We start from the raw sequence: 13473 nt of genomic DNA on the forward strand, positions 1-13473 counted from the left end.
TGGGGGAGGAGGGGAAATGAGAAAGCTGGAGAAATCTGCATTCATCCCTTGTGGTTGGAGGGTTCCTAGGCGGAAGATGAGACGCTCTTCCTTCAGGCGTCGTGTTGCACAGTCTGGCGATGGAGGTGTGTCCTTGGCAGAGTGGGAGGGGGAATCTTTATTCAGCAACCCTATGCCTGATGCAAAAGATCGACCATATTAAGACTCTTAGGACACTGAAGGTGTACTATCATCTGGCTTTAGCAGAAGCATCACTGAATATCGTACAAAAATTGGATTGTTTTATACAGGGTTTCATTAAGGGGATTTTACATTTGCCACACTATATATAAAATGGTATTTTAAAGATGGAGGTCGAGGTATCCCAAAGTTAGAAGTGCAGATTCTGGCAGCCGTTATTAAGAAATACAAAGCCCTGAATGTCTCTACAGACAAAGTTATCCAAGCCTCCTTTCGTTATTGTAAAGGGATTAATGTTGAGGCCATCAGGATATTCCTGATGAAGGGCTTATGCTCGAAACGTCGAATTCTCTATTCCTGAGATGCTGCCTGGCCTGCTGTGCTTTGACCAGCAACACATTTGCAGCTGTGATCTCCAGCATCTGCAGACCTCATTTTTTACATCAGGATACTAGTTGAAAATGCGTTGCTGGTTAAAGCACAGCAGGTCAGGCAGCATCCAAGGAATAGGAAATTCGACGTTTCGGGCATAAGCCCTTCATCGCCATCAGGATACTATCCTGGTTGAGGGTTCTTCAGGAAATTAGGTCATTTGAAGATCGGAAGATGCAATCTGGTGGCAGAATAGGTCACGAAAGGGAGCTGGAAGTAGTCAGCATAGAAATAGTAGCTATAAGAACTGGACAGAATTGGAACTGTTGAAGTGGATTAACCTCCAAAGACAGGGGCGTGATGATAAAAGTTTTAATGATGATAAAATATCAAATTCGTGGATAAAGGCATCATATAACATCAAGACCTCTAAACTAATTAACACTCAATTGTTGTGCTGTAAATGTAGCTACCAAGACAACTTTGACATATGGAAGACCTCTTTTCAATGAGGAATGCTGACAGAGTAAAGCTCCATACGAGATATGACCTCACATTTCTGATCTGCGTTCCTTGGTCAAAAACACTAGAATTAAGTAACATGATGTTTATGGAGAAGCTTCACCTGTATGTGGAGAAACATGACTGGATAACTTACATAGAACCCTAGATAACAGACTGAGAGGGAAGATTGCGGAAACCAGATCTAACATTCAAGAAAGGTTAGAAAATTGTCGTTGACATCACGATCCATTTTGAAAAGGAGGACAATTCAATACAGAAAGCCTGGACCGAGAGCATTGAAAAGTACAAACATCTTAAGGAAGAAATCATTCATCTAACAAATGGAACGGAGCTTTCTTTCTTTGAATGTGTCATGGGGGCTGAGGACAAATGCACTCAGGCAATCAGTTAATGATTCAAAAATGAGTCGACAGTGTAGTGCTGGAAAAGCACATTGGGTCAGGCAGCATCTGAGGAGCAGGAGAGTCGATGTTTCCAGCAAAAGCCCTTCAAAAATGAGTCCTTAGTCCAAGATGTATCAAGACTGACAATCTCTCTCTCTAGAAATGCTGCAGATTTTGTGACGACCAGAAGACTTTCTCTGCAGCAGAACACAAGGTATTATTTTATGATTGGATATTTTAAAAAGTTAATACTTTATTAGTTCCTTATTATTTGAGTATATAACTAAGGGCAGCACTGTGGCTCAATGGTCAGCATTGTTGCCTCACAGCACCAGGGACCCAGGTTCGATTCCAGCCTCAGGTTTGTCTGTGTGGAGTTTGCACATTCTCCACATGTCTGTGTGGGTTTCCTCCAGGTGCTCCGGTTTCCTCCCACAATCCAAAGATGTGCAGGCTCGATAGATTGGCCATGCTAAATTGCCCGTAGTGCTCAGGGGTGTGTGGGTTAAGTGCGTTTATCAGGAGGAAATGCAGAGCAATAGGGATGGGGAATGTGTCTGGGTGGGTTACTTTTCAGCAGATAGGTGTGGACTTGTTAGGCCAAAGAGCTTTTTCTATACTGTAGGGATTCTATGAATATATTAACATTTGAAGATTAGCTTTAGATATTTGATAATTTTTAGTATATTTTAAAATTTGTTCATTTAGTTAATAAAATTCAATTTTAGATAGGACAAGGAAGGGTGGCAAGTAATGTGGGGTGATAATTATTAAATTTTACAAAAAACTCATCAAATAATGTCAATGCTTTGGGTCTTTTAATTGACCAGACAGTGCCACTCAGCTCTACTGTTCCACCTATTCCTGCTTGGTGATCTGCTTTAATCCAGTTATGTCCTTACCAGTCTCTATACCATTGAGCTGTGGGCACCTTTACAGAGGTGACTTAAACATTGATGAGTGAGGTTAAAACCTAGAAAAGCCTCAACTCTTCCTACCAAAGTACATGACCCCTCACCTTCTCACATTATATGCTATCTGCCCACTTCTTTGCCCACTCTCCCAGCCTAAGTCCGTCTGCAGCTTCCCCAACTCTTCAACATTAGTTGTCCCTCCAGCTGTCTCTCTATCATCTGAAAACTTAGGAACAACGCCCTCAGTTCCTTTGTCCAGATCGTTAATGTACAGGTAGGCAACCCTTTATCCAAAATTCGAAAAGCTCCAAAGTCCGAAGGTTTTTTGTGAAGTTTATTTTTCTCATTAACAAGGTTGTTTGGCGTACAAACAGTTAATCCAAGTTGACACCCACTCTGTGTGTGTCACTCAGATGCGACCGAGGAGGGGGCAGGGTTGCCCAACACTGGCAGGCCTCAATTCTGTCTAAAAGCCCATTTTACTCCGAGTCTGCTTCCCCAGTAAGATTTTTTTTTAATTTCACCAAATTGTCACTTATTCTGAATTCCGAAATCCAGCTTGTCCCAAGCATTTCAGATAAAGTATTGTGCACCTGTATAACGTGAACAATTGTGGTTACAACACTGACCCCAATGCAACTCCACTAGTCACTGACTGCCATCCTGAAAAAGACCCCTTTATGCCCACTCTCTGCTTTCTGCCAGCCAGCCAATCCTTCAGCCATGTCAATATCTTGTCTTTAACACTATGAGCTCTTATCTTATTCAGCGGCATCCTGAGGGACACCTTGTTAAAGGCCTTCTGGAAATGCAGGATCTTGAGATGACATCTGCACATGGTCCACATTTTGAAGCCCATAAAAGAGAGTCAGAAGGATGACTGCTTTATACAGAACGACTTTGGATCGTCACGGATGTCACAGTCATCAAAGACTCTCACTCGTAGATGTCTGAAGGACGTGATGTTGCATCTCCGTATCAGTGTCAGCCAAGATGACAGGTAACTTCACAGGTAAGGGAAAACGTTTGACTTTGGGATGATTTCTCTATTGATCTTAGTGGAGGATGCACTGGAACTTAACCTAGGAAGGATGACGGATGTGAGTTTTCTTGAGATTGAGGCTGAGACAAATTCTTCGGTGTGCTTCCACAACAACGCCTGAAGAACATCTTCAGAGACAGCAGAGGTGACACTGTCATCTGCATGAAGTTCCACAAATGAGATCAGTGTCATTTCTTTCTTGGATGTTAACTGGTTGAGGTGGAGAAGATTCCTGTCCATCCTATAGACAATGTCTATACCACTGGGAAGCTTGTCCTTGACAAGATGAAGAATGGTGGCAATGAGAAAAGGGTGGGGGCAATGACACATCTAGGGTGCTCTAAGAGTTGGGTGACAATTTGTTCTTGACAGCAAATCCAATTCCATACACCGTGTGTGTTCCCTCAAATGACCTTTGCCTGCTCAAGTCTCCCGAAGGGCAGCAGTATCAATTTGAAGTGATTGAGTTCACTGGCAACGAGGGCAGTTCTTCATTCTAGACAATTGCTTTTCACACTGTCCATGACGGTTCATCCTTTCCAGGTTCCAAGATAGTGTTTGACTTTGGTTTTCAAACTGACAAACAATAAGAAACTATATTTTCTTACTTCTTCCAGTGTGGCCAACTATTGTCCACCAACAGCTCACTTCATATCCAGGTGGACACTGTTTCTTGTATTCTATGGACTTCAGCTTTGTGGCGAGATGAATCTACTGCACTCCATTCCAATACTTTTTGAAGTTCATGTCTAGACATTATATTTGTCAATTCTCTCTGCTAATTAATCTAAAGTCAGAAGGAAGTTAGTTAAACATGAGCAGGTCAAGTGACCACTTCTTATTCACTCAAGAGATGTGGGCCTTGCAGGCTGAGGCAGCGTTTATTTCCCATCTTTAGTTGCCTCTTGTGAAGCTGGTGGTGAGCTGCATTCTTGAACTGCTGCAGTCCATATGGTGGTAGAGAGAGTGGATGTTTGTAGATGTGATGCCAATCAAGCGGCTGCCTTGTCCTGGATGGTGTGAAGCTTCTCGAATGTTGTTGGAGCTGCACCCACCCAGGCAAATGGGGAGTATACCATCACACTCCTGACTTGTGCCTTGCTGATGTTGGGTAGACTTTGGGGAGTTATGAAGTGTGTTACTCACTGCAAGGTTCCTAGGCTCCAACTTCTTCCTGTAACTGCAGTATTTACGTGTTGGTTCCAGGTCAGCTTCTGGTCAACAGTAACTCCAGGATGTAGATAGTGCGGGATTCAGTGATGGTGATGCTACTGAATGTCAAGGGGTGATACGTAAATTCTCTCTTGTTGGAAATGGTCATTGTTTGGCATTTGTGTAGCAATAACATCACTTACCACTTTTCAGCTCAAGTTTGTCCACATCTTACTGCATTTGGACATGGACGGTTTCAGTATCTGAGCTGTCTGTTTCAGTACTGAAGGTGTCTCAATGTCAGAACTGGGAATGTTTGCCAATAAGATGGTGAGAAGGTAATTGATGAAGCAGCTGAAGATGGTCGGGCCTAGGACACTACTCTGCAGGAGTTCCTCAATGATGTCCAGGGGCAGAGGGAATTGAACACCAACAAGCACAACCAGGTATGACTCCAACCAGGACAGACTTTGCCCCCATCCCCAATTCAAATTTTGCTCGAGCTCCTCAATAACAGATGATCAAATGCAGCCTTGATGTCAAGAGCTGTCGCTCTCTTCTCTGGAATGGGGCTCGTGGGTCCATATATGAACCAAGGCTGTAATGAGGTCAGGAGCTGAGTGGCCCTGGTGGAACCCAAACTGGGTGTCACTGGGCAGGTGCTGCTTGAGAACATTGTTGATGATATCTTACTTCAATTAACTGATGATCAAAAGTAGAATGATGAGAAAGTAAATGGGTGGATTGGATTTGTCCCGCTCTTTTTTGTCCAGGACAAACCTGGGCAATTTTCCACATTGTCAGGTAGATGCCAGTGTTTTAACTGTACTGGAACAACTTGGGTCGAGCACATCAGATTCTGGAGCACAAGTCTTCAGTATTATTGCCAAAATGTTGTCAGGGCTCATAACCCTTGAGTATCCAGCACGACGAGCCATTTCTAGGTATCATGTGGACTAAATCAAATCGGCTGAAGACTGACATCTGTCATGCTGGGGACAACTGGAAGAGACAGAGACGAATCATCCACTTAGCACCTCTGGCGGAAGATTGCTCTGCATTTTTCAGCTTTATCTGTTGCACTGCTATGCTGGGCTCTTCCATCATGGAAGATAGGGAAATTTGGGAAGCCACCTCCTCCAGTCAGTTGTTCAATTATCCACCACCATTCATGACTGGATGTGGCAGGACTGCACAGCCAATCTGTCCCATTAGTTGTGGAGTCACTTAACTCTACCACATGATACTTATGATATGACACACAAGTAATCTTGTTGTGTAGCTTCACCAGGTTGACACCTCATTTTCAGGAATGCCCAGTGCTGCTCCTTTCCTGTCCTCCTGCATTGAACTAGGGTTGATCCCCTGGTTTGATGGTAATGGCAAAGTGGGGATATTTGCTGGGCCACGAGGTTGCAGGTTGCATTGGAGTATGATTCTATCGCTGATGACCTACAGTGCCTCATGAGTACCCAGTGTCGAGACCTGTCCAAAGTCTATTCCTTTAGCACAATAGCACGTAAAACAATGCAAACTACCTAAAGCTCAGCGAGCAAACCTACACCCTAAACCTCAACCTAAGCTACAAACCTTCACAAACCTTGCAAAAATGCAAAGTATTCTTAATGTGAAGGCAAGACTCATCTCTACCAGAAGTGTGCAATGGTCACTCTTACCAATACGGTCATGGAGAGATGCATCTGTACCCAGCACATTGGTAAGGATGACGTCCTGTATGTTGTTCCCTCAGCACCTGCTACAGATCCAATCCAGCAGCTATGTCTTTAGGACTGATCAGCTCGGTCAGTGGTGGTGCTGCTGAGCCACCCTTGTTTATTAATGGGGTTCAAGATTATTGTTTCTGAGAACTTTATCAAAACAAGGCTGAAGTTATACTCTGTACTTGTTGAGTTTATCCTTAGACTCTTTTTCAAAACAGATGTAAGATCAGTAATCCTCCAGCCTCTGATTCCAACCATATATCTGAGGAGAATTGGAATATTATATTCAGTGCCAACATAATTTCCACATGTACTTCCCACAATATCCATGGATGTATCTCACTGAAACCAAGTGATTTGTTTACTTGAAGTGCAGCTAGTTCTACATTATCAAAAAAAGCAGAGGAAGACTACTTATCTCGAGATCAATCAAGACAAAAGGATGACTCTTGCCAGACAGTTTTGTGATGTTAACCTTAACCTGACAGAAGGACTAAACATCTCAATTTCTTTTAAGGTGTAACTTTGGGGTGGTTGGATATAAACATCAATTTAATTTAGCTCAAACCTAACTAAGAGAATGGTTGCCTTACCTGTTTCTAGGACACGCCTGTGCAGAGCACCGCTAGCCAAAAAGGTTTCATCTTTACAGGAGCGAATGTGCATTCCTACTAAATTGGAGTTGGTTGCCAGAATATTGGCACTCTCCTCACTCAGATTAACTCCAGCCATTGAGGTAACATCATTGATGTCATCATCGTCTCTGCAACAATGGAGAAAACCATGAAACCAACCATAGAACCTCTGACTTTCCATCACTGTTTAGTAGAATAGCACTGAGACATATTTAATAAGAACCAAAGGTCACATGACCCCTCACATTGCAAAGCTTCCTCTCACCCAAACTTTGCCCTATCCCTCGATTCCTCAGTGGTCAAAAATCTATTAATTTCAGCCTTGAATATCTTCACTGACTGAACATCCAAAGCCCTCTGGAATACAGAATTGCAAAGATTCACTACTCAGTGCAGAAGGTTCTTATTCCATTTCAAAGTGACTTATTTTGAGACATTGCCCAAAGCTCCTCCTGTAGCTGCACAGTAATTTGGGGTGGGTCACATATAAGCAACATTCCTTTAAGGTACGAGCATGCTGGACAATCTGAAAGGCAAGATCATAAAATCTCTAAAATGCAGAAAAAGGCCATTTGGCCCATCGAGTCTGCACCAACGGTCTAAAGATTCACCCAGACACATCTCCTCCACCTCACATTTAGCATGCACATTTTTGACTGCGGGAGGACACCGGAGCATCCGGTGGAACTGGGACAGTCAGGAGCATGTGCAAACTCCACAGACAGTCACCCAAGGCTGGAATCGAACCCAGATATCTGGCACTGTGAGGCAGCAGTACTAAGCACCAAGTAAATATTGATTGTGATCGCAAATTAGATTAAGTAATCTAATCTACAGTGTGGAAACAGGCCCTTCGGCGCAACAAGTCCAGACCGACCCCCCTGAGGAGCAACCCACCCAGACCCATTCCCCTACATTTACCTCTTCTCGTAACACTACGGGCAATTTAGCATGGCCAATTCACCTAACCTGCACATTTTTTGGGTTGTGGGAGTAAACCCACGCAGACAGGGAGAATGTGCAAACTCCATACAGAGAGTCACTTGAGGCAGGAATTGAACCCGGGTCTCTGGCGCTGTGAGACAGCAGTGCTAACCACTGTGCCACCGTACTGCCTCGACACAAGAAGCAAGAAGAACTCCTGAAATCTAACCTGTCAATTCCTGAGAATTTTAGACATTTCACAGTGATAACCTGTCAATTTCCTAAACTTTAGAAAATATTGCCCCATTCTAATCTTTCTCTCAAATCAGGCATGAGACCAAACAACATGCTGTGATACAAGATCCAGAAAACTGCAAATTCAAGCATGTTTGAACAAGCACTCAATGCAGTCAGTCTACGGAAGCATTCTCTCAGTGTCTGCGAGTATGACTACGTGCCATGGCCTTACATCACTTTCACTCATTTTTCCTGATGGAGATGCCGGTGTTGGACTGGGGTGTACAAAGTTAAAAATCACACAACACCAGGTTAGAGTGCAACAGGTTTATTTGGAAGCACTAGTTTTCAAAGTGCTGCTCCTTCATCAGGGGGTTGTGGAGCAGAATGGGGGCAAAGTACTAACTTGGATTGAAAGTTGGTTGGCTGACAGGAAACAAAGTGTAGTGATAAACGGCTCCATTTCGGAATGGCAGGCAGTGACCTGTGGGGTACCGCAGGGATCAGTGCTGGGACCGCAGCTTTTTACAATATATGTTAATGATATAGAAGATGGTATTAGCAATAACATTAGCAAATTTGCTGATGATTCTAAGCTGGGTGGCAGGGTGAAATGTGATGAGGATGTTAGGAGATTACAGGGTGACCTGGACAAGTTAGGTGAGTGGGCAGATGCATGGCAGATGCAGTTTAATGTGGATAAATGTATGGTTATCCATTTTGGTGGCAAGAACAGGAAGGCAGATTACTACCTCAATGGAATCAATTTAGGTAAAGGAGCAGTACAGAGAGATCTGGGTGTTCTTGTACACCAGTCAATGAAGGCAAGCATGCAGGTACAGCAGGTAGTGAAGAAGGCTAATAGCATGCTGGCCTTCATAACAAGAGGGATTGAGTATAGAACCAAAGAGATTCTTCTGCAGCTGTACAGGGCCCTGGTGAGACCACACCTGGAGTACTGTGTGCAGTTCTGGTCTCCAAATTTGAGGAAAGACATTCTGGCTATTGAGGGAGTGCAGCGTAGGTTCACAAGGTCAATTCCTGGAATGGAGGGACTACCTTACGCTGAAAGACTGGAGCGACTGGGCTTATATACCCTTGGGTTTAGAAAACTGAGCGGGGATCTGATTGAGACATAAGATTATGAAAGGATTGGACACTCTGGAGGCAGGAGACATGTTTCCGCTGATGGGTGAGTGCCAAACCAGAGCGCACAGCTTAAAAATACAGGGTAGGCCATTTAGGACAGAGATGAGAAGAAACTTATTCACCCAGAGAGTGGTGGCTGTGTGGAATGCTCTGCCCCAGAGGGCAGTGGAGGCCCAGTCTCTAAATTCATTTAAGAAAGAGTTGGATAGAGCTCTCAAGGATAGTGGAAGCAAGGGTTATGGAGATAAGACAGGAACAGGATACTGATTAAGGATGATCAGCCATGATCATATTGAATGGTGGTGCAGGCTCGAAGGGCAGCAGTGTCATGGAACGTAACATTACACAAATTTAGCTCGAGTCTTTCATCTTTTCAAATGATCATGTTAGCTTCAGTTCCTTCATATGTAAATCCCAGAGCATTTTTAAAATTCCAGAAAAGGCAGGAGAACATCACTAAGCCATTGCGTTCATTCAGAGAGCAAGAGCAAGAGCAAACATGTGGTCAGACAGCCTCCTTTCACACCATAGCCCTAGAAGCATAGGTGTAAGCTTTAAATACCTCCAGAAAAGACAGTATTCTGTCACCAAGTTTCCATTTATTAACACATGAAGAGTCCATGACACTGTTTCAAGCTCCCTCGGAGCCAGTTCTCAGAGTGAACAGAGTCTCTGACACTCCTGTGCTTACCTGTCAGTCAGGGCCTCCTGATTGGTTCAGATTAACAACCCAACAAGAGATTCAGGATGAGGAGAAAGTGAGGACTGCAGATACTGGAGATTAGAGTCGGGAGTGCGGCGCTGGAAAAGCACAGCGGGTCAGGCAGCATTCATGGAGCAGAAGAATAATAGGGTGGTTATGATAGAGGCTTTTAACTTTCCAACAGAAACTGGGACTGCCATAGTGTTAAGGGTTTAGATGGAGAGAAATTTGTTAAGTGTGTACAAGAAAATTTTCTGATTCACTATGTGGATGTACCTATTAGAGGAGGCGCAAAACTTAGAGTCATAGAGATGTACAGCATGGAAACAGACCCTACAGTCCAACCCATCCATGCTGACTAGATATCCCAACCCAATCTAGTCCCACCTGCCAGCATCCAACCCATATCCCTCCATACCCTCCTTATTCATAAAGTCATCCAAATGAATCTTAAGTATTGCAATTGCACCAGCCTTCACCACGTCCTCTGGCAGCTCATTCCATACACGTACCACCCTCTGTGTGAAAAAGTTGCCCCTTAGGTCTCTTGTATATCTTTCCCCTCTCACCCTATACCTATACCCTCTAGTTCTGGACTCCCCAATCCCAGGGAAAAGACTTTGTCTATTTATCCTATCCATGCCCCTCATAATTTTGTAAACCTCTATAAGGTCACCCCTCAGCCTCCGACGCTACAGGGAAAACGGCCCCAGCCTGTTTAGCCTCTCTCTATAGCTCAAATCTTCCAACCCTGGCAACATCCTTGTAAATTTTATCTGAATCCTTTCAAGTTTCACAACATCTTTCCGATAGAAAAGAAACCAGAATTGCAAGCAATAGTCCAACAGTGGCCGAACCAATGTCCTGTACAGCCACAAAATGACCTCCCAACTCCTGTATGCAATACTCTGACCAATAAAGGAACTCTTGGGGATTAAGTCAGGGCAGGTGACTGAGGTGTCAGTGGGGGAGCACTTTGGAACCAGAGATCATAATTCTATTAGTTTTAAAATAGTGATGGAAAAACATCGACCAGATCGAAAAGTTGAAGTTCTAATTTGGAAAAAAGCCAATTCTGATGGTATTAGGCAAGAACTTTGAAAAACTGACTGGGGACAGATGTTCATAGGAAAAGGGATGGCTGGAAAATGGAAGCCTTCAGAAATTAGATAACAAGAGTCCAGAGACAGTATATTCCTGTTAGGGTGAAAGGTACTCTATAGGGCAACAGGCAGACAACTAGCAAGCTACATCCACGAACACCAACAAGCCACTAAAAGCCATGACCAGCTGTCCCTAGTAGCCACACACACAGATGATTAGGACCACAAATTCAACTGGAACAACACAACGAATGTAGGAAAAGCTAAATATTGGACAGCCAGAGAATTAAGACAAGCGGTTAAGACAAGCGGTTAAGACAAGCGGTTAAGACAAGCGGTTAAGACAAGCGGTTAAGACAAGCGGTTAAGACAAGCGGTTAAGACAAGCGGTTAAGACAAGCGGTTAAGACAAGCGGTTAAGACAAGCGGTTAAGACAAGCCAGGGAACTATAGATCGGTGAGCCAGACCTCGGCGGTGGGCAAGTTGTTGGAGGGAATCCTGAGGGACAGGATGCACATGTATTTGGAAAGGCAAGGACTGATTCGGGATAGGCAACATGGCTTTGTGTGTGGGAGATCATGTCTCACAAACTTGATTGAGTTTTTTGATGAAGTAACAAAGAAGGCTGATGAGGGCAGAGCAGTAGATGTGATCTATATGGACTTCAGTAAGACGCTTGACAAGGTTCCCCATGGGAGACTGATTAGCAAGGTTAGATCTCACGGAATACAGGGAGAACTAGCCATTTGGATACACAATTTGCTCAAAGGTAGAAGACAGAGGGTGGTGGTGGAGGGTTGTTTTTCAGACTGGAGGCCTGTGACCAGTGGGGTGCCACAAGGATCGGTGCTGGGTCCTCTACTTTTTGTCCTTTACATAAATGATTTGGATGCGAGCATAAGAGGTACAGTTAATAAGTTTGCAGATGACACCAAAATTGAAGGTGTAGTGGACAGCGAAGAGGATTACCTCAGATTACACCATGATCTGGACCAGATGGGCCAATGGGCTGAGAAGTGCCAGAAGGAGTTGAATTCAGATAAATGTGAGGTGCTGCATTTTGGGAAAGCAAATCTTACCAGGACTTATACACTTAATAGTGAGGTATTAAGGAGTGTTGCTGAACAAAGAGACCTTGGAGTGCAGGTTCATAGCTCCTTGAAAGTGGAGTTGCAGGCAGATAGGATAGTGAAGGCGGCGTTTGGTATGCTTTCGTTTATTGGTCAGAGTATTGAGTGCAGGAGTTGGGAGGTCATGTTGTGGCTGTACAGGACATTTGTTAGGCCACTGTTGGAATATTGCGTGCAATTCTGGTCTCCTTCCTATCGGAAAGATGTTGTGAAACTTGAAAGGGTTCAGAAAAGATTTACAAGGATGTTGCCAGGGTTTGAGGATCTGAGCTTTCGGGAGAAGCTGAACAGGCTGGGGCTGTTTTCCCTGGAGCATTGGAGGCTGAGGGGTGACCTTATCGAGGTTTACAAAATTATGAGGGGTATGGATAGGATAAATAGGCAAAGTCTTTTCCTTGGGGTCGGGGAGTCCAGAACTGGAGGGCATAGGTTTAGGGTGAGTGGGGAAAGATATAAAAGAGATCTTAGGGGCAACCTTTTCACACAGAGAGTGGTACGTGTATGGAATGAGCTGCCAGAGGATGTGGTTGAGGCTGGTACAATTGCAATATTTAAGAGGCATTTGGATGACTTTATGAATAAGGAAGGTATGGAGGGATATGGGTTGAGTGCTGGCAGGTGGGACTAGATTGGGTTGGGATATATGGTCGGCATGGACGGGTTGGACCAAAGGGTCTGTTTCCATGCTGTACATCTCTATGACTCTATGAAGGGATGGCAATCCACATGTCCAAATTTGCCAAAGATGCAAAGATGAGTGACACTGTTAAAAGTTTAGAGAGATATTGACAGTTTAGTCCAAGGGCAAAATTGTGGCAAACAATTTCTATGGATGGGAAAACGTAAGGTCATCCATTTTGGATCCAATACTTTCAGAATAGGGGCAACATCAGAGCAGAAGTTGGAGTCAGCCTTCTGGGTTTACTCCGAAACGGGTAACAGAGGAAGTCCAAAAGGACCATCAAAATGTCATGGAAAGGGACAGAAAATAACTGAAAAGACAAATGGAATACTGTGCTTTACATCTAGAGGGCTGGAATGCAAGGCATTAAAAACACGCACTGGAGTTTTACAAAGTGCCTGGTTACAGGACACTTGGAGAATTATGAGCATTACTAGGGAAGTATATAATGGCTGTGGGGAAAGTACAGCACAGGGTTGAATGATACCTGCAATCCAAGGGTTAAATTGTCAGAAGATGTGATAATGAAGATCATATCCCTGGAATTACAAGAGGAGATTTGGTCGAAGGGGGAGCATGTAAACCAGACAAAGACAAAATATATTTCTATTGATTTAGGA

The 13473-nt window shown here is 43.9% G+C and overlaps 1 protein-coding gene across 4 annotated transcripts in view; it reads right to left on the bottom strand.

The window, feature by feature from the left end:
- Positions 1–13473, bottom strand: part of LOC132823623 (transcription initiation factor TFIID subunit 4-like) — a 339253-nt gene that overhangs the window by 236795 nt on the left and 88985 nt on the right. For all 4 annotated transcript variants that reach the window (XM_060837554.1, XM_060837553.1, XM_060837552.1 and 1 more), the window contains exon 11: positions 6883–7052. In XM_060837554.1, the coding sequence (XP_060693537.1) occupies positions 6883–7052 (170 nt within the window). The remainder of the gene's footprint in view (positions 1–6882; positions 7053–13473) is intronic.

Source organism: Hemiscyllium ocellatum, chromosome 17 (genome assembly GCF_020745735.1).
Source record: "Hemiscyllium ocellatum isolate sHemOce1 chromosome 17, sHemOce1.pat.X.cur, whole genome shotgun sequence".
NCBI lineage: Eukaryota > Metazoa > Chordata > Chondrichthyes > Orectolobiformes > Hemiscylliidae > Hemiscyllium > Hemiscyllium ocellatum.